The 26,908-nt window shown below is 34.9% G+C and overlaps 1 protein-coding gene across 8 annotated transcripts in view; it reads left to right on the plus strand.

The window, feature by feature from the left end:
- LOC123868946 (protein tramtrack, beta isoform-like) overlaps positions 1–26,908 on the plus strand; it is a 451,090-nt gene that overhangs the window by 248,411 nt on the left and 175,771 nt on the right. Inside the window, exon 5 of one of the 8 annotated variants that reach the window (XM_045911642.1) lies at positions 775–2,268. The exons of the other annotated variants lie outside the window; for them this stretch is intronic. Coding sequence (XP_045767598.1) covers positions 775–2,054 — 1,280 coding nt within the window. The 3' untranslated portion in view covers positions 2,055–2,268. Of the gene's footprint in view, positions 1–774; positions 2,269–26,908 lie in introns of those variants that run through there. 8 annotated transcript variants of the gene reach the window in all.

Consider the following 26,908-nt stretch of genomic DNA (forward strand, 5'->3'; position numbering starts at 1 on the left):
ATCTTCTAGGCAACCGTGCTTCATCGTAGGCTGCATCTGACTTGCCAGCATATCCAATTTCAGCCAAGAATTAGTCTATAAATTAGAAAAAACCTGGATCCGGATTTCACGTAAACGTGGTGTAGAAGGACTAGTCCCTGGAAGTAAATGATTATGCCTAATTTTAAGTAGGTATTTAAATTTTATGTATTCATTGTATTATTTGTAACCTCTTATTACCTAGTGGCTAAAACGCCCACCTTCTATTTGGGAGGTCGGGAGTTGGAACCCGGGCACGTGCCACTAACTTTTAGGAGTTATGTGCGTTGCAAGCAATCCAATATCACTTGCAGGAAAACATCCTGAGTTCTTCTTAATGTTCTCAAAACTTTGTGGAGTTTTCTAATATGCATTTGGCCAGCGTGGTGGATTGTGGCCAAAGTTTTCTCATTCTGAGAGGAAACCCTTGCTTAGTATTGCTCCGGCCATGGGTTGATCATAGTGATGATATATATTAATTGAAGGCTAATTTGATACAAATAGAAATAGTTTTTTTATTGAAATAAACTTCACCTAAACCTACTTTATTTTTTGTGTATTTAGGATGTTAGTATGTCTTTTGTCTATACGATTTTTATAAATAAACATTGGTTCAAACTTATTTTTGGATGTTGTTTTCTAAAACGTGTTTTGGGGCAGGTTGTCTCAGTTTGAAGGGGGCTGGTGGTCATTTATGTGACAACCAACCCAACACCTTTTTTAGAAGTTTGTTACATAAACGTTTGTTTGTTTCAGAGATAGTCACAAAATTTCACACGCCAAAGCGCGGATGGCGTTACAAGAGAAAGACTGCTCGAGGGCTTGTTTCACCAGCATTGATGCTGCGTGCTGCAAGAGAAGTGAAAAACAATGGCAAATCTATAAGGTCTGTCGCGAAGGATTTTGCGATAAATCATCAGACTTTGACAAGGTATTGCAAAAAATTTACTACCGAAGAGATAAATAACACGGCCATATCAACACCGTTTACTAAAACAGGCTACCAAGGGACTCGAAAGATATTCACCGATAAACAGGAAGAAGAATTGAAAAAATACATACTTCTGGCTTCAAGTATTTATTTCAGGTTGACCCCCAAGCATGCTCGGAAAATAGCATTCGACCTGGCTACTAGCAATAACTGGAAAGTTCCAAAGGCGTGGGAATCGAACAAGCTTGCTGGCACCGTTTGGTTTGGTTTTTTTTTGAATAGACACCCTACTCTTGTCTTAGAAACACCTAAAAGCACTTTTTTGCCTCGAGCCACGAGTTTTAAACCACACAATGTAAAAAGTTTTTTTGAGGACCTTTTTTTGATAACCAAACGATATAATATTCAACATCATGAAATATGGAGCATGGACGAAATCGGGGTGACTACTGTGCAAAAATCGAACCAACTTGTCGCCAGAAAAGAATTTAAGGAAGCTACTACCCTAGTTGAAAGAGGCGCATTAGTCACCGTAGTTGCTGCTGTTTCGGGAGGTGGTAATTCAGTTCCACCATTCTTCGTTTTTCCGCGGATGCACTTCAAAGACCATTACATCAGAGATGGGCCAATTGGCTGCAAAGGAGGAAGCAGTCCTTCGGGTTGGATGACAGAAGAACTATTTGTCGTTTTTCTGAAACATTTTCATCATCACGTGAAATCAACTAAAAAAAACCCATGTCTATTGCTATTAGACAATGACAGCTCTCATTTATCTATTGAAGGACTAAACTTTGCGAAGGAAAATGGTATAATAATGCTATCCTTCCCTTCACACTCTCCTCACCGCCTACAACCCTTGCACAGGTCGGTTTATAAACCTTTAAATACATACGTCAGCAAAGCAATGAATCAATGGATGGTAAAACATCCAGGACAACAAATGACGATGTATGAGATACCAGAAATAATTGCGCAGGCTTTTCCATCGGCAGCAACACCATCCAATATTCTCACAGGGTTTAAAACCTGTGGGATTTGTCCATTTAATAGGGAAATATGTCAAGATCACGATTTTATGCCGTTGTCAATTAATACAGACCTCTAATATTATTAGAATTACCGCTGGTTTTGAAACCTCTACCAAATGCACCCTCGCGCAAGTCACAACGAGTTGATAGAATTAATTGTAAATCAGCTGTTCTAAGAGGAGAAATGTTAACAATATGTGAAGAAGAAATAATTATTGAAACGTGTGTCGGGTGTAAACAGAGTGAAAAGGTTTATAACGTAAAATAAATAATAAATATTGGTGTTCGTCAGTCACTCGTTTGATTCAAATACGTGTTTCTTTTTATTATGTTATAAGTTTGACGTGTGTATCTGTGTATCTGTGTGTCTGTGTATCTGTCTGTGGCACCGTAGTGCCTAAACGAATGAACCGATTTTGATTTAGTTTATTTTTGTTTGAAAGGTGGCTTGATCGAGAGTGTTCTAAGCTATAATCTAAGAAAATCTGTTCAGCCGTTTTAAGATTATTAGAGGTTTTTGTGTCGGGGGTTTTAAAAAGTTTAGTTCATAGTAATATTATAAACTAGAGGATGCCCGCGACTTCGTACGCGTGGATTTAGGTTTTTAAAGATCCCGTGGGAACTGTTTGGTTTTCCGGAATAAAAAGTTGCCTTTGCCAATTACAGACACGCAAGCTACCTCGGTACCAAATTTCATACAAATCGGTTAAGCGGATGGGTTTTTGGGAATCCCATGGGAACTCTTTGATTTTCCGGGATAAAAAGTAGCTTATGTCCGTCCCCGGGATATAAGCTAACCCTGTACCAAATTTCATCAGAATCGGTTAAACTGTTAGGCCGTGAAAAGGTAGCAGACAGACAGACAGACAGACTCTCATTTATAATATTAATATGGATGTGAAAGACTGTCTATTACCTATTCAGGTATGCACATAATATGTTATTAAGGTTTCAACCATCTAAGCTGCAATATTTTGTTAAGTAAGTTAAGTTTGTTTATCAAGTCCGTACTTTAAAACCTTCTTTTATTTACAGTGCGCATATTAAAGTCGAGAAATGGAAGACCGTTACTCGTATTGGGCAAATACAAGTACAATATACACACAGAGAAGAAATTTAAGTCCACGTGGCGGTGTCAGAAGTGGCGGAACAGTTTCTGTAGAGCGGTTGTGTCTACGACCACAAATTTGGACGGTGATTTGATTCCTTCCTTTAATAAAAAAAAGCATAATCATTAAAAATTCAGACTATTCAACTCAGAGAGTGTGCTTTTTCTTTGATTTACAATGTACGCTTGTTATTAAATACTTTTAAACCGAATAATTTACTTTTTATTACAAAATCCTTTATTCTGGGACTTTACCACCTAATCCATACTTAATATTATAAATGCGAAAGTGTGTCTGTCTGTCTGTTCGTCTGTCTGTCTGCTGTCTTTTCACTGCCCAACAGTTTAACCGATTCTGACGAAAGGTACAGAGTTAGCTTATATACCGGGGACGGACATAGGCTACTTTTTATCCCGGAAAATCAAAGAGTTTCCACGGGATCTTCAATAACCTACATCCACGTGGACGAAGTCGCGGGCATCCTCTAGCTATAAATAAAATTCGCGCCTGAATTCGTATATGTTCAGGCTAATCTCGGAAACTACTACTCGGAAAATACCGATTTATACCTATACGATTTTTCACCAATAGAAAGAAGGATAAATATCTAAGAAGCTTATAGTAATGTGTGAATATTTTATGAAAATAAACTAATGTCATGATGGTATTAATTGTGCATTAAGTCGAAACAAAATCGTAGTGCGTAAGGCCGAGGTGGACGCTAGTTTGATAAAATAAATATTTTGAATCACAATTTTTGCGCCTTGACTAGGACAATGACAGAATGTCTATAGAATTGTGCCCCTTTGATCAAAGGCCCGTGTACACGCATGCCATTTGCAGCATTTTGTTGCTGTTTCATCACTGTTAATTAAACATAGGCTTGAGCGCCTCTAGAACTTGCGGTTTTTCATTAAATCTAAGATTAAGTCACAAAATGATTCTAGGTTATATGCAGTTTATGATTGTGAAACAAGTAAAAATGTAAGAAATTGCGTGTAAAACGACGATCGCAAATCTGTATATTTTGTGTAAATTGGTGGGTCAGGATCTGGCATTCTCCTTTTTAATTTGCGGGATATAAAATGTGTGGTATGTTTCAGTAATTTTCACGACTACGAAGCGTGGTAGATCCGTCCTGATATATCAAGGCTTTAGGTTCAACGAGCACAGTAGCTCAAGAGGTGATATCGGCTATTTTGTGTGTGTGAAATGGCCCATTGGATGTCGGGCGTCCATCAAGACCTATAAGGGAAATGTTATTAAGACAAAAAATCAACATAACCATACTTTTTAGAAAACTAAAATAATGATAATAACAGAGATGATGTTGTTTATTAGGTAATAGATTTGTCTGTCAGTTTTGCCATAGTCTGTTCTAATAGCTGTGACTAAGGTCTCATTTACAGGGCTTTTTTAACGTCCGTTAAAAAAACGTTCAAATAGAACAAATATATTCCCAAGTGTACGTTCACACGTCAACGCTTTTTTAAGTGTGAACAGATACTTGGGAATAATATTTGTTCTATTTTTCACCCGTGTAAACGAGGCTTTAAGGGCACCATATAAAGCGATAACTGATGTTTGTGTATATTGATGATAATATTGATAAGATAATGAGTAATGACTGATGATAACCGAAACTACTCATCTGATTTCAAAAATTATTTAACTGATGTTTATTAGAGATGAGATGAATTATGTAATTATGTATCACGGACAAAAACTATTGCTTATAAAAAATAAAAATAAAACCGATTCTAATGCAAATTAAGTCTGTTATTTGTATGTTATAAAATTTCCAACCATCCTGTCTACCAAGCAAAAGTTTGTTAATCAACGTCCGTATTTTAAAACCTTCCTTTATTTACAGTGCGTGTATCAAAATCAAGAAATGGGAGACCGTTACTCGTATTGGGTGAATACAAGTACAATATACACACAGAGAAGGAATTTAAGTCCACGTGGCGGTGTCAGAAGTGGAGAAAAGGTTTCTGTAGAGCGGCTGTGTCGACGATCAAAACTTTGGACGGCAATTTGATTCCATCCTTTCACAAAAATTTGCATAATCATTGAACATACGCAGCATTCAGAATACTCAACTTTGACAGTGTGCTTAAATCAATGACCTTTTTAACCCCCGACCCAAAAACAGGGGGGTGTAATAAGTTTGACGCGTGTATCTGTGTATCTGTCTGTGGCATCGTAGCTCCTAGACGAATTAACCGATTTTAATTTAGTTTTTCTGTTTGAAAGGTGGCTTGATCGAGAGTGTTCTTAGCTATAATCGAAGAAAGGTTCAGCCGTTTGAAAGTCTTTTCTAGTTTTCTTAAAGAGGTTTTGGTGTCGGGGGTTTTTTAAATTTTGAGTTATCATCATTTTACTACAGCACAGCGAGAAACCGTGAACGTTGGCATCCTTATGCGGTTGACATCCACGAAACTTTTATTTTTTTGCTCAATGTTCTTGATACGAAATGCCCTTCTGGCATCCGTGTTTTCTGCCACGTATACCCTAACCTCAATACTTTCAAAGCAAGAGTGAATGGGCATTTTCTAGACAATCTAGACCTCATCATTGTTTTTAGGAGATGGGAAAGGTGCCGTCCGTCTGTCTGTCAGCGGGTTGTATCTCATAAACCGTAATAGAAAAAGTATTGAAATTTTCAGTGTGTATTTCTATTGCCGCTAATAACAAATAATAAAAACCAAGATGACGAATTTCAAAATGAAAGTATCTAGGGCAACATCAACAAAGCAAAGTGTAAAAAAATTGTGCTTTTAATCAATGACTCTGACCACTATAAAAAGCTCGATAAAATATGGCGGCCTCAAAATAGCTGTTCTGTTTGGCGGTCATTTTAAGTAGGTACGGGTGGATGGCTTAAGTATTGCATAAAAGGCAGAGGGTAAGAAATAAAGTTTTTAATCACTACTAAATGCACGCCTTTGCAATTATGTAAGTTAACTATAAAATATGAAATGTAAAAAAATAATATGTTGTTAAATTTGGTTAATTTTATTAAATGAAATAAATTAATTTGGTTTGAAAAAATATTTGAATTGTTCTTTTTACTTCTCGTTCTTAATCTTAATACCTTCTAGTAAAACGGTAAAATATCAATCTTAAGTTTTAGCCCAATTATTCCTTTTTCAGCTATAAAAGGATTCATTAAGTATATTTATAAAATTTAAATAAACCAATTATGTTGAGTTGTAAAAAGCCACAAGTTTAATTCACTATATGTAATCCGCAAAAACAGTGATGATGATGATGATAAAAGATTTTTTTTAAATTGGCTACGCAAGATGACTCTCTCCGTCAACCCTTCATTCAGCTCACCTACTCGACTTTCGTTTCCAAAAACGCTCTAATGCAAAAACGTGGAGGTCTCCAAACATTTTTTTTTGCTATTGTATCTATCTAGTGGGATATCAAATGAAAGAGTAAGAAATTCTGAGTTTATAAATACAAGTATAGTACAATGTTAAAATACACCAAGCGACATAAAAACAATTTTACTATTTATCGTTATCGTTTAACTTTATGCTTGTCAGTTCAGTGAGCGTTTCCGATCTTTGATTGTAATTATCTAAATTAAAATAATCACAAAACGGTTCATTTATTCCAGGTCCAATACTCACCACGTCCAGAAGAGGTAACCCCGTCATCCAAATAGGGAATTATCGATACAATCGACATACCCGATATAAAGGGGAGAAGGTTCTATGGCCGTGCGCCAAATGGGGATTCATGAATTGCAGAGCATCCATATTAACCTATCAAAATGAGATCGTGAGATTTAATAATCATCATAATCATTTATAATTACCTGTGAATTGTTAGATTATTTGTTTATTACTCGATTTAAAAAAGTTAAGTGATACTTTGCGTATGAAATTACACAATTAATTATTTAATTACAGTATAGTACGGTGAAGGCGAACAATCAATAAGGTCGCTTAGTTTTCTTTTACACTAGGTTTTGTGGACCGATCTTATTGACTGAGTTTATATCTTTGCATCTGCGTAAAATATATTACAAAATAGTGATATAGTATGTACTTAGATCGATAATAAAATACGAAATGCTGATTGTATAAATGCAAAAGTGTATCTGTCTGTCAGTTACCGCTACACGCTTATCAGCTAAGCCGGTTTTAATGAAATTAGAGTTGAAGGGAGTTGGTTCCACATACAAACTGTGGATTTTCAAAGTGTGATTTCTATTGCTGCTTTAACAACAATAATAAAAATTTTAATATGGCTGTCATGTAAAATGCCATGCAATGGCATAAAAAAATACATAATCATGTACGATGGTATGAAACCCTTCAAGTGCGAGTACGACTCACACTTGACTGGTTTCTGATGCGACTTGCCTTAACTTGTTCGGTTTTGTTCACTAGAACCGAACTTATTTTTAATGAAGTTTAACTGTATTTGTTGAATAAATAGGTTAAAATAGTATATAAATAAAGTTAAAGATATAATTACTTAATTATTTATTTTTCTTTAAATTTTCATCAATACTTTGAAGGTATTCTATTGTAATTATTATATATGAATGAGTATATTATTACACAAACAACAGGTTGGGACAGTAGTTCTGTACGAAACTCATAAAATTGTTCTTGGCTCTACTATTTTTTGTAACAAGATGTAGAAGAAAAAAAAGATTATTATTTGACACGTTTTTAACAAGTTTTTGTCATTTTTTCACAAGGTTTGTTATATAACTTGTTTATTTGTGTAGATATTAGTCATTTCACGTAGGCCACTGCGTGAAATACTTGGAATTTTTAATTTGAATCAACGTACGTCCAAATTCGATGCTTTTATGCGGACAATCAAGACTTTGTTACAAAAAATCTTTGTTCTAGGTTTTATTATGGCTTTAACGGTTGGTGATGGTAATTACAGTCATTATCGGAAACGCACAAAGAGAATTTTATATTTAAGTGATATTGAGAAAGAAAAAATAAGGAAACAGTGGAGAGAGCAAAAGAGAAGGCAGCGCGAAAGAGAAGCGAAACAAGGCAAGAATATTAAGGAGTTCGCATACGATTACAAAGCAGAAGAGACGTAAAGCTCGACGCATAATGCTTTCAAAATTCAAATTTAGGTACCCAATAATAGAATTGTTGTTTATTTAAAACAAGTTAAGAATTTTCCACTGTAAAATAGTCTAACTGTAATATTATGTTTGAAGTTGTTTATCTTAAATGTATACATACTAGATAAAATTCAAAGACCAAATTAAAAATATCGTTTTTAAAAGTCTATACGTATTTTAATTAAGTATACATTTTTAGAATTTAACTGATAGGAGAAATCTGAAAACATAACACAACTCTCAAATCGGTCCTAAAATCGGTGCTACATTCAACTAACTTATATCCGTGACTTCGTCAGCGTGGACAGGACTACACAAATTTCAGACCCCTATTTTACCACATTAGGGGTTGAATTTTCAAAAATCCTTTCTTAGCATGTATACATATACGTTATAATTATTTAATAGTTCGGCATAATGCCGAATTTCAGCCTGATCCGTCCATTTGGTTTGAATTGTGTGTTGATAGATCAGTCAGTCAGGCAGTCAGTCACCTTCTTCTTTTAAATTTATTTTGAAAGATTACAGTTTAACGTTTGTTTCAGAAATAGTCATGTTAGAATCGAAATCAGGCCGGCCTATAATTCAAATGGGAAAATTTCGTTATTATAGACACAGCAGTTATAAAGAAGGGAACCCTAAATGTTTATGGGTCTGTATAAAATGGTGTTCTGGCTGCCGAGGGTCTATGACTTCCATTGAAAATGAAATAATTAAAATTAATAACAAGCATAATCATGAATAGTACAATGCAAATTTAAATGCTATGAAAAGTGGAACCATGAAACAAGGCAGAGTATATTTAAATATTTCTGGAGTCTCAAAGACAGTGTCAAGCAGTGGCAGTACATCTCAAAACTAGTGAAAAAAACACACGTGAAAACATCGACAGTGAAACATAGTAATAGAAGTACGTGCACCATCCTTTATCATTTGCCATACCTGGAAGGCGATAAAAAAACAAGTGAAAATGTGTGTAAGACTATGTTTTTAAATACTTTAGCCGTAAGCGATACTATGATTACATCAGTGCTGAAAAATGTTGAACAAAATGACCTTGTTGACAATAGAGGCAGAAGAGTTACAAGTGTAAATTAAAAATTTATAACACCCCCGACAAGTGAAGGTTACAGTAACTAGAAAAGAGCTGATAACTTTCAAACGGCTGAACTGATTTTCATGGATTATAGCTAAGAACACTCTCGATCAAGCCGCCTTTCAAACAAAAAAAACTCAATTAAAATCGGTTCATTAGTTTAGGAGCTACAATGCCACAGACAGATACACAGATATACACGTCAAACTTATAACACCCCTCTTTTTGGGTCGGGGGCTAAAAAGAAACTATTAAATTGAAACAAATCTGACAATTGGTAATGCACGCGACTACTTCAAGTTGTTAGAGTCACATTAAAACAAATTAAGAAACTTTTTCATAAACTGTTTATTTAAAGAAAACAACGGTATTTCACCACAACATTTTCCAGCTTTTAGGTAGATCTGAATAAATACAGCCCCAAATGTACAACCTTGTACATTTAAAGATACAATAAACAAAATGTATCGTTGTAATATACTTGGTTTCTGAGAACTCTGTAAAGTAATGAAGAATATCTGGGTGTGATTCAGAATTTGTGAGTAGAGTAATATATAATTAATATAAAACTTGGCCAATTTTTATTTAAAACCATTTTATACTACTCACTTTATTTATTATACCTATGTGTAGTATAAAATTATATTTCACCTTCAGTATTTTGCCAGGTGGTAGAACTATCCACCCTCAAAGACGTTGCTTCCTGATTGGCGCTCTGCCAAGAGAAGTGGAAGATTTTCTGCGAATGAGGCACTTATACAAACTTTGATAAAGAAACGTAATGTAAGCTATTGTTGTCTTGTTTCATAAAACAATTCAGTTCTAAGTTTAACTTTTTTCAGATTACGTCATCAGAACATCCAAGATGGGCAAACCTATTATAGAGAAGGGTAACTACAAATTCTACAGACATAGTAATTTTAAAAGTGAGAGTGCAAAAAGTTTCTTCTACTGCAGTAAATATTCAATCGTTGGCTGTCGAGCATCCATTACTTGTATTGCCAATGAAATTGTTAAAATAAATGATAGACATAATCATTAATAATTCTAATGTTGTATAAAAGATTTTAATATAAATAAAATTTATATTCCACTAACATAGCATGTTACACATAAGACATACACAGAAGACGGGCAGCAGCGTCTCTGAACCGTTTGACATCTTACTGCGATCGCCAACCCGCCTGCCAAGCGTGGCGATTATGGCAATTCCTCCCAAATGTTTGGGAGAGGCCCTTGCCCAGCAGTGGGATCCCTACGGGCTACTAAAAAAAAAAAACATAGCATGTTTGGTCGGTTTTCTTCAGTGTTTGGTTAAATAATTATAAATCATAAAGACGTTTTCAAGTTGAATGATTTAATAAAGGTTCTTAAATTTTAATTTTCAGGCATCATTCTCACAGAGTCAAGGCTTGGGAAACCAATCATTACTATCGGGAAGTACAGGTTCTACAGACACAGTAGCTATAAGAGGAATAATGGTAGAATTCTTTGGATCTGTAGCAAAACCTACATGGGTTGCAGAGCCTCAGTCAACTGCTTCAATAACATGATTATCAGAATGAATAATGTGCATAATCATTAACGTTTTATCATTATTATAAGAAATATAATTTTCTATCATTTTACATTTCATTCCTGTTAACTAATCTGTTTAAGTAATGCATATAAAGTTATATTTATTTCGATGTATTAAAAATCTAAATTATGATCTCAAAGATTTTAGTTTTGTTTCTCTGTCTATTATATTTTTCAACCAACTATATCCATATCCATACTAATATTATAAATGCGAAAGTGTGTCTGTCGGTCTGTCCATCTGTCTGTCTGTCTGTCTGTCTGCTACGTTTTCACGGCCCAACCGCTGAACCGATTTTAATGAAATTTGGTACAGACTTGGGATACATCCCGGGGAAGGACATAGGCTACTTTTTATCCCGGAAAATCAAAGAGTTCCTACGGGATTTAAAAAAATCGCAATCCACGCGGGCGAAGCCGCGGGCATCCCCTAGTTATTATTATAAATGTGAGTGTGTCTATCTGTCTGTCTGCTAGCTTTTCACGGCCCATCAGTCATCGATTATGATGAGGTACGGAGTTAGCTTACAGTTAGCTACTCGGAAAATCAAAGAGTTCCCACGGGATTCTTAAAGTCGCATCTGTTTAACCGATTTATATGACATTTAGTACAGAGGTGGTTTGCATCCCCGTAACTGACATAGACAACTTTTATCCCGAAAAATGAAAAGGTTCCTACGGAATTTTGTGCTGATGAATGATTTGAAAATCATGTGTGAATCGGAATGCGCATTAAGATTTGCCGGTAAGGTTCTCTATGATAAATCACAATAACGCATAGCTGAGCCACTGAGCCTTTCAATTATAACGCCCAGGCAGGACTCAATAAAACAAGTAATTTAGAAGCTATGGTAGAATAAAGAAACTTACAAACATACATGAACCATGAAAACATTATACTTACTTCTGTTTTTGAGTCGTGTAAAAATATGGAAATTTCAAGATCATAGGTAGCATAAGAAGTACCTAGTGTCCTGTAGAGTTAGGTACATAAAATAACACAAATATAGAATTTTTAAGGCGATTTTGAGAGTAATTAATGTCACATGTTTTCCAGCAATATTTTCAACATCACGTCGAGGTAATCCCGTCATACAGATTGGGAACTATCGGTACAGTCGGCACTCTAAGTATAATGGCTTGAAAGCCAAAGTCCTATGGCCGTGTGTAAAATGGGGAGTCACAAACTGTAGGGCATCTCTCTTCACCATTGAAAACGAAATTGTAAGAGCTAAGAACCAGCATAATCATTTCTAGTTTTATTAGTAGGTATCGATTGGTTTTTAAATACACATTCGCAATAAGTAGTTTTTTCATTTCAATAACATTTATTCATTCTAATTTACTAGTATTTTCTCCATGATCATTGCTCAATCATCATTTATCAATAATCATATCCATTAATGCTGTTTAATAATATTTAATTAACCTACATTAGCGAAGTGTGTAGTTTTGTATTAAATTTGCATATATGAGTTGTGTCATTAACAGGGCTCTCTCCGTCACTCGTTTCATACAATCGTAGTTCCAATTTCATTTGAATATTAAGCAAGCAAAGTCCATGAAATTTTGCAGACATATTTTAGAAACTAATATCTGTGTCTGTGGTGTTATAGATTTTTCTAAAAATATGCAGTTTTAAAATTACAGGGGCTCCAAGATTTGTATGAAAATTTTAAGACCGCGTAACTTTGAAACCGAATATTTTAACAGAAATCTGGAAAACCACAGACATAGATATTAGTTTCTAGAATATGTCTGCAAAATTTCATGGACTTCGGTTGCTTAATATTCAAATGAAATTGGAACTACGATTGTATGAAACGAGTGCAAACGAGTGACGGAGAGAGCCCTCTTACTCAACTTGATTGTCGTTATCTATTGTGCTGTATTCATTAGTATTAAGTTAATTATTAAATACTTTATTTATACTACCATAATTTAATGTAGATTCTACATTATCACAATATAAAGCCATGTATTGATCTTTTTCGCTACTTATTCTTTGTTGTGTATGATCCAAATTTGTCTTTCAGGACCAGTGTTTTCATTATCAAAGTTTGGGAAACCCGTCATATTGATTGGAGAGTACCGATACAACAAATGCTGTCGCGCCAAAGGTCCTAAGGCCCAATGGGTCTGCAGCAAATGGAGTCGAGGCTGCAGGGCTTCGATAACAACGTTTGAAAATGAAATCATTAAGACCAATCCTAATCATATCCACAAAGGCTAAAAGTAACTTAAAGTGTTGTTTTTAAATTTACTGCTGTTCTAATAGTTCTGTTAATTTAGTAGAAATGATTTTCGTTTTTCGGGTGTGGTCATCTACTTTGGCATGACTGCCAATTTAATCTAATGTAAGATAATTTTCTCTAAATATATCTTATTTTAGTATTTTTAATAATTTGCAATTCCCCTTAATGTTTTTTCTTACAAATGAATCAAATATAACTCCTTCATCATCATCATCATTATTCAACATTATCATCTTAACCTATCGCCGGCTCATTACCGAGCACGGATCTGTTTTTAAATAAAAAGGGTTATTTACATTAATGTACTTTAAATAAACCTTAACTGTTCACATAGGATACGTATTACGAGTTCATATATTGTGTGTTATAGCTAAACTTTCATTCCTAAAGCTAGTATATGTTTATTTTAACTACAGATTTTGTTTTAATTAACATTTTATAATATTAAAGAAAATTAACTAAGTATGCATATTTATGAGTATGAGTTCTCTTCATTAAGTTAATCTAGGCTCATATTGGACATTCATTTCACCGATATTCCAGTTATCATATTCGTATTGTATGATTAAGATCAATATGCTTAGTATAAGATTTTACATACATATCTCCAACCAACATAGAGTTCAAGTGCCGAAACACTTTAGTGTTGAAATAAAATGGACCTTAACCGCCTTGTTTTATACTTATACGAGTATCTACAGCCATCACTCCAAGTGGTAACGTTATGAAAAAATCGGTGCTATTGAATTTTTAACTTTAAATCAAACAGTTAGGCTCATTTTACTTTGACGTTTTCGAAATTCGAAACACAACATATCAACGTTGGCGAGATGTAAAATTTTATACTAAGCACACAGATTTTATAAATTTTTCTATAAGTTTTTTTATTTCTTCAGGTTTTCAGCCCGAATTCAGTTTGTCTAAATTCGGAAAACCTGTTATCGTGGTGGGTCCATACAGATATAACCGTCGCAGCAAATGCAAGGGTTCTAGGGTTCAATGGTTATGCAACAGGTGGAGTTATGGATGCAGGGCGTCTATTATCACCATGGACGGATGTGTTATAAAAACCAATAATTATCATGATCATTGATGAATTACTCAGATACACTTTTTTACTCTAGTCGTAAATAATTGAGGAGCTGGTGCACAAAACGGTGTATTTCACTTGTGATCAAAATACTCTTTTTTCTTTCAAATCTGAACTCATTTCCAATTCCAAGCAAAAAGGCCTATAACTGTATTGTAATTTAAGCCCATGTTTTCGATTTCTGAATCCAAACTTGATCTCATGTTCTAACAAAACGGCCTAAAACCACAGTATAAGGAGAGACAGTAGTTCGACGCCTTTGATCTCGTGGCAAATGACGACCACGGCGATTCTTCAATATAGGTCCCGTTTGGGTCCCGTAGTATAAAATTAGTAGGGACGTCTCGGGTCGCTCCCTTACCACACGAATGCTATGCCTAATTGACTTTATCGAACCTCTGTGCTATTGTGCTAAAACTATGCTTAAATTGAGTACCTCAGTTCGTGGTTTCAATCTAAAGGTCAAATTATAGTCAAGTTTCAACAGCTTTCATTCGGGTTTTTTGCTCCTCTTGTAAAATTTTATTTCGTGAAATTACACCGTTTTGTTCGCCAGCTCTTCATTTATGATATAAATAGATCTTTTTCCTTTTATAGAAAAAAGTCTACAAATAAATGGTATGAATTACTTGATTACTAAATATAATATCTGATTGATATTTAAAATTGATGATCTTTTGATTATGACTATGATCTGAATTGTGCTATGAATACAATTTAATCACGATTGCAGCTTTTGCCTATTTTTTTGACTACAAAGTGGTTTTAGTGATTAGACCGCCTGCGTGTAATGTTTCCTATTTGTCTGTGTTCTTTGTTAGTAATGTAATATTTTGTGTGGCAATAAAGAATTTAACTATTTATCTGTCTATCTATATATCTATTCTATCTATCTATAAAGGTCAGATGGTCATTGTTTCGCAATTAATAAAATTTTACATAGTTTATAATATTTCAGCTCTACAGTTTACACTGTCGAAATACGGAAAACCAGTTATGTTAATGGGGAAATATAGATATAACAGACATAGTCGATGCAAAGGTTCAAGAGCTCAATGGTTGTGTTGTAAATGGAGCACAACTAACTGCAGAGCATCTGTTACAACTAACGACAGGATTGTAATCAAAACTAATAATTTGCATAATCACTGACGATGAAAAGGCGCTCGTGCCTAATGAAGAAGAAAAGAGAGACAATAAAGGATTAACTAACCCATTAAAATTATTTATGGAGTTTTAATAGGTACTTTTCGATCAAAAAAACTACTTTTAAGTGTGATTAAACTATTAAGATAGCAAAAAGTGACAAGTGGAAAAGTCCAATATTTTAGTTAACACTTTATAAGAGTTGCACTGTGATGTTTATTAATTGATTTTATTAAAAGTAATTATTGATTATATAATTTTTTTTTTTTTTCGAAATCATCGCTACTTCAATCTTAGTATATATTTTAAAATTGGAATTTGGGTTTGATGAAAATTCTTCATCATGTTCGTTAAACTTTTTAGATTAAACTATACTTACTCTATTCATGGCAAAAAGTAAATATAGCTCTTTATTACGTAATCCCATACAAATGACAGAGCCAAAAATATCTACCAGTGGGCGTTAACCATTTTGAAACACCAACCAATCACAATAGAAACCATGTTTTCGAATTGAATTTCGAATGCAAGAAACAGTTAAAAATTATTTTGCTATAATCCGCCAACAGCAAGATAATTTTTAAGATTCAAGATTATAGCAAAATAATTTTTAACTGTTTCTTGCTAAACATGAACTTCCGCAAAGTAACGCCTGATTCTATCCAATATGAATTTCGAATGTTTTTTTTTAAAACGTGTTTGTGATTGGTTGGTGACTGAAACTGGTTAACGCCCACTAAGATTGTTGGCTCTGTCATCTCTGAGATTTATAAAATAATCTGTGGTGTGCATTTTTAGAGCCGACGATGACTACTTCTAGATTCGGTAGACCAGTTATACAAATAGGTATTTATCGATACAACAAAAGGACCTGCTGTAAAGGCCCCAGAGTTCAATGGCTTTGTTGTAGATGGTCCACGTACGGCTGCAGAGCATCCGTTACTACCGTTGACGATGTTATCATTAAAGCTTCTAATAAACATAATCATTAAAAACTACAATCAAATATGGCGTCAGAATAAGCAGAGCGTGGTTTAATACTGAGATGTAGGAACTTACATGAAATAAAAATAAGAAGATTGATAAAATAGAAATTTTTATAAAATTATAGAACTTATATAGCCTCACATATGAATAAAGATGATTGCGATATAAAAATATGTAGAAATAAGCTTATGCAATACGGGGTTCCTTGATTTAACCAAAGAAATAAAGGTACCTATTGAGTTTGTAATTGACTAAAGTGTTAAAATTGATATAATTTTGATCTTCGAATACAATAATGCTTAAGTTGTTGAAACAAAACTTGCGCGCATAAAATTAACACAGGGTAATTATAAATTTACTAATAAAATAAATAATTATTATATATAATAGTCTGTTTGCGTCCATTGCTGGGCATAGGCCTTCCTGACAGCGCGATACTATACACGGTCCTCCGCCTTCCTCATCCATCTTCTTCCCGCTGACTTCTTGTCGTCAGCCCAGTGGGTTGGAGGTCGTTTCACACTGCACTTGCTGGTACGCGGTCTCTACTCCTGGACATGTCTGCCCTAGCAACAATCGGTCCTGCAACTATCATGGCCTGCCCACTGTCACTGCAGCTTGCTAATTCGTTGAGCTATGTCATTTTAATGCTCCTACGGATTTCCTCATCATTAATTCAGCCCGCAATATAGCCCGCTCCAGCTGACTTTGGGCAAGGCCATCAGTCAGTGTCCACATTTCCCTCTTTTATTTGAGTGTAATCTTGTTATCTTTTTCTTATTTCTTTTTTTAGAGCCAAAATTCACATTATCCAGATACGGTAGACCAGTGATCATGATCGGGCAGTACCGATATAACAAAAGGTCACGAAGCACCGGTCCAAGGGTACAATGGCAGTGTTGCAAGAAGTCAAGTACCTTCTGCAGAGCATCTGTTACTACATTTGAACGTGAAATTGTGAAGTTTACCAATGAACATAATCATTAAATCATGAAAAAGAGCATTTTACTGCACACACATAAGGAAGAAGAAAAAGAAATTATACGCAAGGTAGCGTCTATTACTACAACCGGAATGAAAACAAGTAAAATGAAAACTTCATTTGACTACACGTATGAAGAAAATAAGAAGTAATATCTTCAAAAGTACAATGGCACTACCAGATTATATCTACATTCAAACGTGAAACTGTGACGCTTACTCAACATAACCATTAAATTAGGGATAATTATTCCATACTAGCTGATGCCCGCGACTTCGTTCGCGTGGATGAAGGTTTTTTAAAAATCCCGTGGCAACTCTTTGATTTTCCGGGATAAAAAGTAGCCTATGTGCTAATCCAGGGTATAATCTATCTCCATTCTAAATTTCAGCCAAATCCGTCCAGTAGTTTTTGCGTGAAGGAGTAACAAACATACACACACACACACACACACACACACATACAAACTTTCGCCTTTATAATATTAGTGTGACGCTACCAACATCCACAAAAATATTAAGTATATCTTTTGGTATGACCTTATTGAAGATTATTTATTGTATATAATATTATTAAAGAAATAGTAAAATATTTTTCATTAGAAAGCTGTATTATTAAACTGCATTCATACCTAGCCAGTTCGTCAAAATCAGCGGAGTGGCCGAGAGAGTATTGTAAGCTCAATACTGTGTTACAATTATTATTTGTAATCGTACGTCTATAACTTCATAATTTCAGGCTTTATCAATGCTCAGCACTTATTAGGCTACCGGCGAATCTCCCAATGTATACCTCATAAGTTAACGAAAATTCAAAAATTTAAAATTAGAAAAAAGAAGGACGGAGACCATGTCAGAATAACAAAAGAAGTGATGAGAAAGGAATGCAGGATCTGCAGAAGAAATAAGAAGAGGACAAGCACAGCATACGAGTGCAAAGCATGTGATGAATCCCCAGGGTATTGCACAAAATGCTTTTTCGAGGTCCATCCAGGATAGTGTTTCTATATTTCAACACACAAATAAGCTATTTTACGAGGATTCAGAATAGACAAAAGCTTATATTAAGCTAATACTCAAAGTGTCTCTTCGAATATTAAGTGTTCTTTTGTTTGGTCTGTAAGACTATTAATCCATACGGTTGTTTTATTAATTACTGTTTCATTGAAATAATCAATTTTGAGTAACGTTAAATAATAATACAATAAAACACGTTCAACACTTTTATTTTTATTTTTATAAATTATGTAATTTTTAATATAACATTGTTTCGTATGGATAATATTTGTTAAATCAATCTATTCCATGTTTAAAACTCTTTAAGACGCAAGTACATATATTTTGATACTTTTTGATTTCTTGAATCTCTGTATGCTGGCAAATATAACATTCTTGAATCCTTTTTGCTACCTGTTTGTAAAGCTGACATTTTACTCGCTCATTTTCTTCCACTCTGCTCATCCTCTGAGTAAAATTATTTTCTAATTCACTACTACAATCTAAATAACAATGGGAAATATTTATGTTCTAATTACATTAGGGCGGCTGCAGGGGGTGCGAAATGAAACAGCAGTTCCTTATCCTAATATTTTTATTACTCGAGATTTACATATTATAAACTAAGTATATCTAACATAAAAAATCCTAATTGCTCCGCCGATTTGTGGCGGAGGCTTCTAAAGCTAATTGTGATATGCAGTCCTCGCGCATGGTGATCGCGAATTTCACGCGTCAGGTGTTAGGTTCCGCGGCGACTATGGGAACGGTTAGCAGGTACGTCTAGCGTTGCGGCCTGACTATGCCTGCGTAACATTCTGTTTCGATGTTTTCCAGAACCATATTTTGGACTGTCGAAGTGTGGGTACCCCGTGCTTGAGATCGGAAGATACAGATACAATCGTAGGAGTTCGTGCAAAGGTCCTAGAGCGCAATGGAGATGTTATAAATGGAGTTCAGGATGCAGGGCGTCTGTTATCACATACAATAATGAAATTGTTAGCGTTAAGGATACGGAGCATACACATTAGTAAAGAAACACAAGGAATAAGAGCCAGCGCGTGCGGACCTTCGTTATTTTATAAAAGCTGAAAGTTTCTCTGCGTATTGTCCCCAACACAGGGAAGAATGATCATGCTTACATCGACTAAATACCGAATAAAGCCGTTACATTCTATACTTAGAATGTGTAAATTATTCATAATTATGAACCTTTTTCCACTAGAGCTTAGATAAGGTTGAACTATGAATTTTCATAGCTGAACCTATCTGAAGTTGCCTTCAAACTACGGAATATAATATATAAATATCGCTCACCCTACTTTTATGTTAAGTGTGAACAGTGACATTTAAAAGTAGGGTAAGCGATGTTTATATGTTATATTATATTCCGTAGTTTGAAATCAACCTTACAGAATATTAAAGTTGTCATCATTATTTCGTCAATGCGTTCAAATATATCTCGTGAACTAAAAATCTTGTGTTTTATTAAATTGTTATCTAACTTTTAATGAAAATTGTGCCTAGGATACTTTCTGATGATAAACTGTCTTACATCACAGGTAATATTATGTTGTATTTATTATCTGTATTTCTTTATAGTAATGTTCACGGTATCAAGATTTGGCAAGCCGGTACTTGAGGTAGATAAATACCGGTACAACGTGGACAACAAGTCGAATGGTTATAGATCCCTGTGGCGCTGCAATAAAAGAAGATATCTTGGATGTAAAGCTTCGCTGACGACGCTTGGCAATAGGGTTGTTATGTTTACTAACGGACATAATCATTGATTAAATTACTTTCTAAAGAGGGGTGTATTTGTAGTGCGCTCTTAACAAATGTAAAGTAAAAGCAACTAGGTCAAAATATCGATATCTCAAAATCATCGTATGAATCGTGGTACGTACCCGTTATTTACATTATAAAAAGTAGTATGGCTCTCATTTGAATACTAACCAATCAAACTCAGTGAAATTTTGTATATACGTTCTAGGAATTAATTATATTTATTTGTGGTTTTCCAGATTTTCGTTAATAGATTCAATTTTAAAGTTACACCGTATCAAATATTGTACAAATCTTAACTACAAAGTTAGTAGTTTTTACGAGAATCTGACAAACCACAGGCATAGAAATTAGATTCTAGAACGTGTCTACAAAATAACATCGAGTTTATTTCTCTTAAGAGGGGTCTCTCCGTCACTCGCTTCATACAAACGTAGTTCCAATTTCATTAGACACAGATATTAGTTTCTAGAATATGTCTGCAAACATGGACTTTGGTTGCTTAATATTCAAATGAAATTGGAACTACGATTGTATGAAGCGAGTGACGGAGAGAGCCCTGTTAATTATATTATTGCATTGTTAAATATAAGGAACAATAACGACTGCGATAGTTAAAAACTGTGTAACAGTTGTTGACGCCCACCTCCAGATTGAGAAGTTATGTACAAAAGATGTGTGTGTATAGTCTGTGTAATATATACTGTGTTTGCGTGCGTGCGTGTATGTGTGTCTGTATGTGTGTGCGTGTATATGGTTTTTTGTGTGTTCGTTGATTCACAGGGTAAATGTTTGTCATAATTTACTTTGTAGAATATTATTGGGATAGTATAACAGAAATGTTGACTTACTAGTTCTAGTTCTGCAGGATTTGATCTGACATACTACATTAGGTAATTGGTTAATATTCAAATGAAAACCAAACTGCGTTTGTATGGAGCGAGTGACGGAGAGACTGTCGTTAGTATTAGATAAGTTAAAATATTTTTTTGTGCTTGCGTTCGACGACAATCATGAGGTAAAGTTGTAGCGCGCTTTTCATATCAGAAAAGTTCGAGCTGAAAATTGCTTTCGAAAATATTACATAGGTAAATTAAAGTTTGATATAGTATTTATTTTTATTACCTTTTACTGAAATGTGATTTGAGAATTTTATTTTATCTTTTATATTTATATTATTTATTTTAACATGCTGTACAGTTATGCTAGTGTAAATTGTAATGTAATTTTTTGATGGAAAAAATGGTTGATTTAAACTTTTGTTTCAAAAACCTTTCCTACTTTATAAACGATTGATTGAGTGTTTTATATTGGTATTATTGTTGTACGATTGCAGTGTAGTGTGCAACATTCTAGCAAATAAATTATTCATTTTACTTTAGTATTATTGACGCTGGTTGTTTTTTGTTCTTGACTACGTTGAAGTATCTATCCATGACTTTTAGCGATGCAAAATTTGCTTCTCCTACATCTGGTTTGGCCAGTTAAACTTGTTTTTCTGGTAAACTATTTATCAAATTACATCCTCTTTTACTTTCAGCTTTTTACCTTCTACCTGCTACGCTAGGATTTTTCTTATAGTTGACCAATTACGAATGTGCGTGCTGGGTCATGAATGGTCATGAATCATTACGATCATAGGGTTGTGAGAACGCCGCAGAAGTCATTATCGATAAAGGCTCCCTCTTCCCTTGCTCTTTATAACCTGTTATCGACTATCGGTAAAAGCTTTTTTTACTGTGACACACAACACCAGAGCATCAGGTTCCAGTTACAGAAGGCTTGTAAGTGCGAGCAAGAGGTCTGATAAAAATGATTTATGACCCAGTTCGTACTTTCGTAATGGTTTAACTATAGCGATCTTTTTTTTATGTTTTCTCTGTATACCATTAAGTACCCATAATTTTGTTTCAATATGAAATCTCTACCCTAATTATGTTAGATTATATTTATATTATACTAGCTGATGCCCGCAGCTTCGCCCGCGTGGATTGGTCAGATCCCCTGCAGCATCAGGATTGAGGAGTTGGAATTCAAATTTTTTATAAAACAATGTCGCAAAGTTCCTCTATTGATTAAAAAAAAAATTACGCAAATCGGTTCAGAAATCTCAGAGATTTCGGTGTACATAGGTAGAAAAACATAACTCCTTTTTTGAAAGTCGGTTAAAAAAGTAGCCTATGTTACACCCTGGTCAATCCTCTACTTGTCTGTGAAAATCCCGTCAAAATCGGTTCAGCCGTTCCAAAGATTAGCCTTTTCAAACAGACAGACAGACAGACAGACAAAAATGTTAAAAACGTGTGATTCAGTTAAGGTATCGTTCAAATAACCCTATGAGCTTAATATGAGGTAGTTATTTCGAAATTACAGACAGACACTCCAATTTTATTTATTAGTATAGATTTATTATAATCTATCAAAGTTCTCTTATCCAGATGCAGTTTTCACGGCATCGAGACTTGGAAAGCCCTTACTTGAATTGGGTATGTACCGGTACAACATGCATAGGGAGTTGAGGGGCAACATATTGCAGTGGCTTTGTCATAAGAGAAGATCACTTGGATGTAAAGCGGGGTTGAAGACAAATGCCAGAACCATTGTTTTGTTTACTCATGAACATAATCATTGAGTAAATTTTCTATTTGACCATTTGTAGGTACCATTTGTTTGTGAAATTTCCGATGCGTGTGCCCGCAACGCACAAATCCGCGACGCGACGATGACCTTTCAGTTCTGCAGTAGATGGATCCATTTTAATTTATAGATCTTCTTGGCTGCAATCAGATCTGCTTGCAAGTGATGGCGCAGCCTTGTATGGATCGCGCTTGCCTCTTTACTCTTGACTTGAACGTACCTTTTTTACCCGACTGCGGCAAAGCCAAAAGGAAGGGTTATGATTTTAGCAGTCTATGTATATATTTATTTATGTATTAATTAAAAGCGGAGAGGAAAACGTAGCGTTAGGCTTCATTGTAACATTTTGAATTAAAACATGTTAGAACTCAATCTTCGATTATATCATTTACTAATTTACGATGGGAATCATTGCTGCTCCATTCTGTTAGAAATTGCGCAGCTATGATTTACATCATCATTATCATCAGCCATATCATATGATCAGCCACACACGGTCCTCAGCCTTCCTCTTCCAGCCACTTCCCGCCAGCCGCTTTATATCGTCGGTCCATCGTGCTGGAGGGCGTCCCACACTACGCTTGCATATACGTGGTCTCTACTCAAGGACTTTCCGGTTCCAACGGCCATCACCTCTACCACAGGCGTGGCCTGCCCACTGTCCTTTCAGCTTGCTAAGCTTCACATATTATATTAAACCTGCTAGCAAAATAATATTTAGGAGACTGTTAGTAGGTACTGTTGTATAATTTGCGTGCCAGGGACCCACAAATTTTGCGCATCGTGGCATAGAAGCTCTATTCTATTAAAAGGCAGTACATATTTCCCAGGTCTAAAAATCTCGGAGTCGGAATATGGAGTGTCATTTCTCAACTTCGGCGGGTACAAGTACATGTTTCAAAAGCACGTGAAACCCAACATATCGCAGTGGCGCTGCATTGAAAAATCATTGGGATGCAAAGCCGGGCTGGAGACGTTAAACGAAAAGATTGTTGTGTTTAGTCATAGTCATAATCATTGATCAAATTATTTACCTCGGACCATTTTGCGTGACAGACGGTTAAATTCACATGACGGTTACCGTTAAACTTTGAACGCGGATTAAAAGCAAAAGTAGATTTAACAATAAGAAATCGGTATCTAACCTCCTTGATTAAGGTTAAAAGTAAAATTTTGATCCAAGGTTAACATACCCTGATTTGTGTAACCCATTTTGCTTTTATAGACGGTCGAAGTCTAACAGTAACCGTGGCGTTACTTTAACCGTGGAACTGAGATAAAAAATAATTTCTCGGATGCAACCGAACTAGCGACGGTTGGCGAAAAGATTATTTTGTTTAGTCATAAGTAGCCACTATCATTGATTAAATTACTCGTTTGGCTGTTGTTTTTTACTCTTTTTTCAAAGACTTGCGCTAGATCAAAATCATGCAGTCGCGAAGTTGGAGTGCTCTAGCCTAAATGCCTCTTCGCCCTTTTCTTCATTCAAGTGCGTGGCAGGAAACAGGGACGCCGGAAGGGCGTTCCAGAAAAAGATTCGTGTCAGAAATGTTGAACAATAAACGTTTCGTGCGAGTAGATTGAATGTCGACTACAGGATGCCAATGTTAATGTTTCTCGCTGTTCTTTGGTAGAACGATGAAGGAGGAACAAGATATTACGAAAGGGTTAACGTCAGCCACGTTATCCAAGAGTTTTACTTCAGTAGCACACCGACGCTTGCGCATGCGGTTGCGAAATTATTGACGCCTTTTCCCCATTTCTTTTCCATTCCATTTCTGAACAAAGAAATTGGTTGTCTGTAAAGTCGGTTTACTGACGATAGTTGAACGTGACAACAAAGGCCGATTGTGCTTCTTTGTCGCTCGTTCCGCGCTCTCGCTTGCACTTCAAGCCTTACATGGAACGCCTCAGAGCGAGGTAACGCCGCATGAGTCATATTTTTTCGTGCGTGCAGCCGGCTCTATCGAATTATAAGACGTTGTCACGTCAAAAGTAAGTAAACAACTGAAAAACATACTTTGCATGCCATACGCAAATTATACTCATTAATAAGCTGATTAACTATTGAAATTGAGTGAATCTTGTTTTCGTAACCTAAAATTTTGCACCGGGAACGTATTTTTATGTTAAACGTCACCGGTAGAACTCGCTCTGTTGATGGAGATTTCTCCAAAAGTGATGAAGGTATTTCTACAGATAATGATTTGCTTATTATGTCTTCTATGCTATTATAATTTAATTAATGTGCGATGCTGCTTTTTATCATGGAATGGTTTTAGACATTGTACTGGCAGCTTTTAATTATTACCTTTCTTTATAATATCGACAGGAGTAATTTGTTTTCTACAGAAGTAATAAGCATGGCTATTTTTGGTATTTTTTGCAGGTATGGTAGATAAAAGGCGATCAGAGATAGAAAAAATAAAACGTTTAAGAGAACTAAAGAAGGTTTGGATTCGAAAGAAGAGAGAAAAAATGACCGAAGCAGAACTGGAAGGAAGACGTCAAAAAGATAAAGAAAGATATAAAAAAATGAAAGAAGCTGGGAAAATAAAATCAATTAAAGACTACCCATCAAGAATACAAAAGCAATAAGAAAAAGTTGGCGAGAGCGTGCACAAACTCATCGTAATAAATCAAAGAAGTGAAAGCTACTGAACAGAGAATTGTGAAAGAAGATAGTTCAGTTTCACAGAGATCAAAGTTTCAAAGATCAACAGCATCTTCCTTGGGTCGAAGACTTACGAATAAAAAATAGACAAAAACTCAAACTAGAAAATATGCAGTATATATCTCAGTCTTTGTATCTCTTGTTAAAATAGGTGTAACAGGGAAACGCAGGCCTTTTAACCAAAATATAATAATTAATATGAAGACGAAAAAAATGATATTTCGTAATTATTCTACTTTCTGGCTCTTATTCTATAGGAATTAATTTCTGTAGAATATTTTCCTTGATTTTTTAGATATTTTTTATCTGTGTTTCCCCTACCTGAAATTGATATGATAACGCCAAATACCTTTAAACTGATTATAATAATTTTATTTTTATTTTTTGTATGCTTACTTATATGAGTAGTTTTAAGAAAATTCCTGTCACTCGTGACGAAATTCATGTCTCTCGACCTGTCGTATGATAAAACCAAAATATGCAATTTTTATAACATTATTGTGATTGATCTCTAGTTCAATATTCGAGATGATTGTTACATTAAAACTTATTATAATAACCCAATAAAAAGTTGATAGTGTAAAAAAGAAATTTTATTTTTTATTTCTATCATTCAGTAGAATGACCCAATTAAGTAAAAAATAAACAAACCATTTCATTTTTTATCTCCCTACGGACAAAAGCGCGTCGACAACGGATACTTCCCGTGCGTGATATTAGCCGTGTAGTCCGAAGGGATGTGGGTTTAATAAAACTGCCATGTACCTTCCAAGTTTCCATCTTAGATTGCATCATCACTTACCACCAGGTGAGATCGCAGTCAAGTGCTAGCTTGTAATTTACTAAAAAATCTGAAAACTGTACTTTTATTTTTAATTTTGAATTTAGTAGGTATCTACTATGTTTAAGACAACTGTATATTTCCATGCCAGCTTGGCGTGGTAATGCTGGACCAATGTACTATTATGTATTCATGCCTTTATGTATATCTGTATGAGAAAATAAATAAAATTGAATTGAATTGAATTATATTTCTTTGCAGTTAGTTACACGGTGTCCAAATTCGGGAAGCCAGTGATCCAACTGGGCAACTACCGATACAACATGCACTCGCAGTCGAAAGCAGGGTCGAACAGAACCCGGTGGCATTGCCATAAGAGGAGAACATCTGGATGCAAAGCCGCGTTGACCACGGTTCATAATGAGATCGTGGTGTGCAGCCTTGATCATAATCATTGATAATAATATAACAATTGATTATTTTACTTAGGCTGAAACAAATTGGAAAACTATACCTAAATCAGAATATCTGGCTGAATGCGTGTGTTAAAAAAGGATCTAGTCGATTTGTGCCATTTTGTCACTCTACCCGTCTCTAAGTGATAATCTCTATAGAGATAAGTGCTTCCCTGTCCACTTTTTCTTTATTTTTATTTTTATGGTTACAACTTTCTGGTACAAATTAAAAAAAAATTGCC

The sequence above is a fragment of the Maniola jurtina genome, chromosome 10 (genome assembly GCF_905333055.1).
Source record: "Maniola jurtina chromosome 10, ilManJurt1.1, whole genome shotgun sequence".
NCBI classification, from domain to species: domain Eukaryota; kingdom Metazoa; phylum Arthropoda; class Insecta; order Lepidoptera; family Nymphalidae; genus Maniola; species Maniola jurtina.